The following is a 7320-nucleotide window of genomic DNA, read 5'->3' on the forward strand; positions in this document are numbered from 1 at the left end:
CCCCAACGATAGAACGAAAGAGCAATACACAGCAGAAATGGATACATCATAAATTCACTAGCGTGGTTGGTATCAAGTTCGTGAGTGTGTACGTATACAAACATCAGAAACGGAATATAGAAATGCAACTAGTACGGTACATGAGATGAGCACGGTCAGACATGAGAAAGCACGATGTGAGAAAGTGAGCATGAGAAGACGATAACGAAGAAGGGATAGTAAGACGACAATATGACCAGTGAGAAACCAAAACAGAGCAGTAGATCAAACCGCTTGAGTACAAGAGTACATATGGTCAGCCCCGCAGAAAAGTATTTGTAACACGTCCGAAAATCGTGAAAAGACATACGTGTGCATTGAAACATATGAGGGGAGGCACAAACGGGGCCCTAAGCCCACTGTCCACTCCCCCACCAACGTTTTTCTGAACCGCGCACGGCCCACTCAGCAACACCAGCCGTCGACGCAACATACAGGAAACCTCCTGTCGGGTCGAAGCACGTCCCTGCAATATCCACATCTTCATGCTCTGCCACCGTTCCTGCACGTTCGACTTCTCCTTCCTCCCCATGCGTTCGTCGCGGAGTGCGCCGATAGGGGTGGAATGAAGGTATCATGGGGTGGTACGGAGGGGTTGCAGGGCGATACGGCGGACTTGCGGGACGGTATGTTTGGGAAGAGAGAGGCGATGGGCTGACGGGCCGATACGGGCTTGAGGGGCGGTACGAGTTCATTGGAGGTGGCGAGCCCCACGTGACAAGCAGTCCACCTCGAGCTCATCAAGGTCCATGGTATCGCCCTCATCACTGCCACCTATCCGATCTGACATCCTAGAGGGCGATGCGTTCATCCATGACGTCCGGGGCGGTGCACCGCGCTGAGGTATCACGAACATGCTATCATCGCGGCGTGCGGCACGTGCACTCAGTCGGCCTCCTGAATGTCTAAGTGCGGGAGGGGCGGGTGTATGAGCAGGAGGAGTTTGGCTGCAAGAGATGTTGGGCACTCGGATGATTTTCTTCAGTTTCGAATGTTCGAGCGTCGAGAACGTGCAGGAGGTTAGTGTGCTGTATAAATTATCATGATCACCTTGAGTATAAAACGGCGATACTCCGAACTCATGCACACCTCAGTATACGTCATCACCTCGTGTCCTGTCCGCCCGCCAACTCCGCCGCACCCGAACTTGACGCTTCGCGCGCCCCATCCTGGCGCACGTGAGGTTCTGCGTGTCCAGTCCCACGGGTCATCACTCATCCACTCGCTGTCACCACCGCCCCTCTCACGACTCGTATGCAGCACCTTTAACGGCTTTGTGCTCCGCACGTCCCAGATCGCGATGACTCCTTCTTGACAAGCAACAGCGAACTTAAGGCCGTCGGCGCTCCATGCGGTGCTAAAGGACGCTACGAGAGAGTTAGGATGGATGGAGATGGCGGACGGGATCTCTAATGTTGTGACGCGATTGAAGGTAAGCTGATCGTTGCCTGAAAGGGAGTGAAGGTAGATCCGAGGAGAGTCTCCGACTGAGAGTAAGGTGCGTCCGTCGGGCGAGATAGAGGCTGTACATATCCGCAGGGTTGAGTTAATTCCGAACACGGGAGATGATAACGTACAATGATTCACAGGCTCTTCGAGTGTGAGGGTCCCACAGCACCTAAGGTCCTGTGCCCAACGGACTCGGAGGGGTACGTCGTAGAGGCGAACTGTCCAGTCATTATTACTTACGACGAGCCGTGGTTCGTGAGAACTATTGAATGCGCGTGCAAGGAGGACGGAATTGTTGATGCTTCCATTGAGCCTGCGGGAGAACTGCCAGAGCGCACGGGTACGTGATGGACTGTGAAGCGAGAGGTGGATCTCGGTGTCCTGACCACCTGCTGCGAGAAGTGTGTGCGGGGAATCAGAAAGGTTTAGCGAAGAAAGAGTGTTTGGGATAAATGTGAGATCGGCTAAGGGTTTTGGTGCCTAGGAGCCACGAATGAGAATCGTCCTGCGAACCTTACATCACATAAAGGCAAGGATAAATGAAAACGCACCAGGTCTGGAGCATGAAGGTCATGCTCCATAATGGAGTTCTTATGAACATAATTGACGATGCCAGCCTCGCGTGGACATATGATTAAATCTCGAAGTTGCCTGCAGAGCGGTTTTAGTAGCGAGCAACTACGAAAGGATAAAAGCGTACACATGGCCGATGGTAACGTCTGCTGGTGCGATGACACTTGGAGTCGCCGACACCAGCAACGACGAGGTACGAGCCATAACTAGGAGTGCTAGCCTTTACAATGGCAACTTGAAGATCCTGCGTGTGACGTTGAGAACATCGACTTACTGGTACTCCACAATGCGGCCCGGATCCTCTGAGCTACCACGTGACTCAACTTTCCTCCTCAGACTCGATCACCGTCAAGTGTGGTTGACATGCCATGTACCCCTTCAACGAACGTGGAGCTACCCAAAAGAATATCATACCTCCCTTAATGCGAATAAATACATCACTTTTGTGGACGAGCATTGTTCAGTGAGTCCTCCTCACCAACTGCGTTGACACAGAGATTGGCTTTACGTCGTCTAGGACACGTCGTACTAGTAGCATTGCTGGGGAGGGCTTTGGAATGAGATGAAATACAAGTGTGAAAGAAATTTATTAGCTGCTTCGGAAACGAACAAGTTGTCATGAACGTAATCCCTTTTTCGCTTGAGCACTTCGAACAATAATTAAAATACTCATGGCCTCTTTGCATCGTAACAGGAGACAGTGTGTGGGGGTACCGCAGGTACTCTCACGAAGTTCCAACCATTCAGCTGTCCTGTTCATCTGCCAGGTCCTACAGTTTTTTGATCTGTTGAACTCTTCCGCTATGATTGCATGGTTTCTCAGCACTCCACCACCGCATGCATGAGCGGCTGTTGGTGGAAAGGCGAGAGTATTGTTACTGTTCTCACCGGAAGGCCTATGATACTATCCATCACCGTCTCGCCAGCGCAACAAGCCTCTTCTCAGAACATCCCCATAGCTTCCTCGGATGCAGTAATATCTCGATTTGCGCCATACTGGCTGAAATCCAGGATATTAATTTCCTTCCTAACCACTTCGCTTCTTTGTATATCATGCCATATACTGTGCCTTGCCACGTCCTGTTGGAGTACAAGTCCGCGCATAACAGTATCTGGCAGTCACCTCAGACTGCACTTTGATGCACTAGCTCTTCCAGGCTACTTCAGAATTGTTGACAAAGCGTCCCTTTCATCTTCCACTTGTACTTGCGAGGAGGCAAATTTAAGTGTAAACAGAAATAATATGTCCGTCTGCGTAATGCAGAAAGGTACAGTGTCCGAGTCACCGTGGGGAACACCCCAGTTCAGGTTTGGATCTGTGCGAATAAACAATTCGCTGATCCCATGGAACGACGAAAGAATATGAAGTCCAAGTCCAAGCAAAAAGTCCGTTCCTTGAGCCGCGTATAGTTAAAAGGCTTGAATAGGCTATGCGCGGCCTATGACCTAGACCTGTGCCACTCGCTGTATTGCAACCTTCGTAATCGATTTCTTTTATTTTGTTCTCTTTACTGCTTCTGTTTACTCGTGGAGCTCGACAAACAAAAGGGTTGGCGAGAGTCGGGTGAACTGTTCGGACTCAGTATACAGGAACCACCATTCGACTGGAAAGCACTGACTTCGGCCCCCCTTCCCCAGTCTCAGATCAGGAGATCAAGTCTTCTGGAACTGCTGTCATGAGGGCGCCACGCCGCCACTCGACACGATGTGCAAATATGCGGGTGGATACGGAAACACCTGCCGTCGTCGGCCGATGGATCGTGCACCAGGGTGCTGGTCCAGCTAGCACCGGTTGACCACCAACTACTAGAGGATGGCGGTAGCCAGCGGCGAGGTCAAGCGTAAAACGTGAGTGCTGCTCGAAGACTAAAGAAGTAAACATATTCCGATTGGCAACTGAACAGTGTCGAGGCGATCAAATATAATCAGGATTCAGCACCAACGCTTTGGCAAATGGCACCCCGCTCCATCAGAATATTTGGAAACATCTTTTATCATTCAATTGATGAGTTGCGACTTGTGGAAGGTATACTCACAAATAACTCAGGGAGAGGTGGCTCACGGTGAGGTTGGGGAGGGATACAAAAAAGATCATAGGCAGTGGAGCTAAGGGTTTTCATACAGTGAGACTCGGATATTATACTTGATCGCATGCACGCTGCACAAGGTGACACTTATAACTTGTGCCAGCAGGATTCTAAGCTTCAAGATCATGTTGGAGTCAGTAGCAGGCAAGGGCACCAGGAGCGAGCTCGTTCAACCCTCGTTGACGTCGGCCCAAATACGAGCGCAATGTGTCGCCATCGGCCGAAGCCTCTCGACGGAATGTCAAAACTATATGTTTGTTATTCCTAGTCTACTTGTATGACGAAAGAACGAGTCCTGTCGTTGCAACACCAGACACTGAGATAATATATTCTCTACCTAGCCTCTCAGTCTCATCGCGTGCGCTCGCCTCCAGTTTCCAGTCCTCAGATATCAATGACATAATAAACGAGCTCATAGCTGTATTGATTCTTGAATACGTTCGGTCTCCCTTAGCTGTCACACAGCGACATCCTCGGTCGGATGATGCGATATCCAGGAACTGTTAGGGTGTTGCATTCTTTGGGATCAGTAATCCAGAACCAATTTACGCCTGTATCATTTCGTGAACAACGTGGTACTGCCTAGCTGGGGTGTGTCGCCTAGTCACGGAACGCCACAGACTGCAATCGGAATCTGATAGATCTGATGGACGTCATGCGCAGTAAGTCGCTCGGGATACTTGACAGTTGCAGAGTTGGAGCCGATGATATGGCGTGGGCGCGCAGGATATGTCAAAGGGACAGGCGGGCGGTAATAGATGTACTCATATTTCAAGTGCAGAATTCGCGACAGTAAGAACTAGATCGTGAAGCTTTGAAGAACTGTCAGCCAAGTTGTCGCCGTGGCCGCACATCTCACAACAGTTCGACACTGCCGTCAGCAAGTTGATTTACGAAATGAGGGGTTGTCCGTTTCGCCCAGCTTCGTCTAATGCAAAAACATTGAAGTTAAGGTGCTGGGACCGAGCACGGGCTGTTGACCGACCATGTCATGTATCGGGATATACATAGCTGAACATCGCATTCTGCTGTCGATATCAACCGAAATGCGATGTGAACGTTAAACTGCAAATGATGGGAATGAAGGTGGTTGAATGAGGAGTGAGCGGAATGTACGGTCCGGGTGAAGAGACAAAGCAACCACAAAGACAAAGAATGCCAGCTAGATGCGCGTGGTGCCGGCTCCTTCCGAGCACTCAAAACCGGCGATATCCAGGTGTCGATCATGATACCGTGCTTGACTTTGATTGCGCACAAAGGATCATCATTTCCACGCCTACTCCTTTGTCTACTGATCTCATCACGGAAATCCTGGAGAACATCAAAGGGAAATTGTATTTGGAACGAAAGCTACAACGTTTTGTAAACAAAGGGACGTGGACGTCCGATACTAGTAAGTGCACAAAGCAAAGGGTTGATAAGCACGCTCTGAATCTTCGCCTTTGACACTCACCCACAATATTTAAGATGAATTTTATCCGTGAACTCCTTGGTAGCGGTACGCCCGTCACCTTTCTCCCCTTTTCCGGCAGTCGTTATAGAATCGCACGTTCGACGCTAGAGTTCGTGGTGAATCACAGTATCTGCTCCTCGAGGACTGACTTACTGCTGAATCCCATCACCCTGTCCTCGTCCTCATCCTCTTCTGACTCTCCCTCTTCCCAATTTTCACCGCTCGCGTCAAATGAGGAGGCGGCTGGTGGGCGCGGTTCTGGATTTAACTGAAAAAACCAGTCTCTTCTCCTGGTTAGCTCTTTATCTTCCTATAAATGTTAGTTATTCATTCTGTTCATAGGAGAAATTAACCACCTCTAGCTCGAGGATGCCCGGGCACTTGCTCCTGTGCTTGACCCACAGTCCAGGATAGTACCTGGAGCGTTTGTCAAGGCTGATGGCCTTCTGACATCCGCGACACCTGACGGATGTGGGTTGCACATCCTCGGTGTACTCATCGTTCTCGAGCTCCTGTTTTCTCTGGTCCTCCTTTCTCCGCTTTCTACCGCCCGCGACGACTTCATCATCACGATTGCCGTTGTCGATGCCCAGCTCTCAAATGACCTGCGGAGGGCTTAGCACGTATTGTGCGTCGTGTGTCGGAACGCGGAGGTGAATCGGCGAGTACATAAAGCCCGCCCTTACAGACCAGCGAGTGGTCATTCAGAAGGCGACTGACCGTGGGCCAGTCGGTGTCAACGGCATAAACGAAAACGACTGGACACCTGGACCTGCCGCAGTTTAGCGTGTGGGTTTTGGGCTGTTTTGTTTTGTCGTTGCATTGACTGGCGACGCAGTCATTGCTGATGGTTGCACGGCAGCTAGGGAGTGGCGGTTGATTTTTGCATTTGTCTTGCTGGGGGAGATGTCCTTTCAGATGTAGAGGAATTTGTTGTAGTGGCGCGAAGTTTTTCCTTTCTTTTAAGGCCCTTCTCGGAGTTGTATTGTTCGCCCTCAAATACACGTGGTATTTTTTTTCATTCCGATTTCTGTCCATTGAGGTAACGTACCCTATGTCGGACAGTACTAACTGTCTGCAACACCTGGACTCGCAATACTCCAGCGTGGGGGTATACGCGCAGTCCATTGGGTGACTAATCTCTCCGTGGCGTGAAGTGTAAGTGCGCCAAGTACACATGGTATTCCAAGGCGGACAACACTCTCATGAAAGTCATTCATAGAAGGCTAATGTGGTATCTAATTTCTTGTCACTCCTAGATGAGTTGACGATCCCAAGGCTTCCCAAGTTGCAGGGTACATTTCTCGTCATGAAAGTGAACTCCGCCTGACATGATCGTTCCAGAAAAACCATCAGAAGTCAAGTATATCTACTCTGGCCGCCGCCAGGACAAACTCTGGATTTTCCCACATGTTTGGAACTTCTTTAGGCCTACAATAGGGATGGTGAAGACACTTAGTCATGATGGTGCCTTTCTTGCGGGCGGTCACCGGTCAGTTCTGCTGTCGTCTTCTTGTCCAGTAACTTTACATGCACGATGCCAGATTCCGCACGCATAACCTAGTTCCCCTCAACTGGCGGTTGGGCTCAGATCCAGGCATATAAGATGCAGCAGGTTCGGTGACCATGCTTCCGTTCAAGCGACTTATTGATTCGCACAGTTCAATCTAGAGTCAGCCCTGGTTGCAAAAGGCATCTCGCCCCCACCTTTGCTGAAAT

At 50.2% G+C, this 7320-nt stretch overlaps 2 protein-coding genes across 2 annotated transcripts; both read right to left on the minus strand.

The window, feature by feature from the left end:
* Positions 1 to 34: 34 nt before the first annotated feature.
* DFJ58DRAFT_810118 (WD40-repeat-containing domain protein) lies at positions 35 to 2480 on the minus strand. The gene is made up of 6 exons (XM_041391384.1): positions 2189 to 2480; positions 2040 to 2139; positions 1617 to 1968; positions 1129 to 1562; positions 1007 to 1067; positions 35 to 775 (listed from the first exon to the last, which is right to left on the minus strand). Exons 1-6 carry the CDS (start codon positions 2263 to 2265, stop codon positions 390 to 392), a joined length of 1410 nt encoding a protein of 469 aa, XP_041239213.1. The 5' UTR covers positions 2266 to 2480; the 3' UTR covers positions 35 to 389.
* Positions 2481 to 5328: 2848 nt separating this feature from the next.
* On the minus strand, positions 5329 to 6780 carry DFJ58DRAFT_916669 (uncharacterized protein; the record flags this gene model as incomplete). Its single annotated transcript, XM_041395489.1, has 6 exons — positions 5329 to 5538; positions 5602 to 5668; positions 5755 to 5911; positions 5955 to 6194; positions 6322 to 6367; positions 6653 to 6780. 6 exons carry the CDS (start codon positions 6778 to 6780, stop codon positions 5499 to 5501), a joined length of 678 nt encoding a protein of 225 aa, XP_041239214.1. The 3' UTR covers positions 5329 to 5498.
* Positions 6781 to 7320: the final 540 nt, after the last annotated feature.

This window comes from Suillus subalutaceus, assembly GCF_016647625.1.
Source record: "Suillus subalutaceus strain FC151 chromosome Unknown DFJ58scaffold_132, whole genome shotgun sequence".
Lineage (NCBI taxonomy): Eukaryota > Fungi > Basidiomycota > Agaricomycetes > Boletales > Suillaceae > Suillus > Suillus subalutaceus.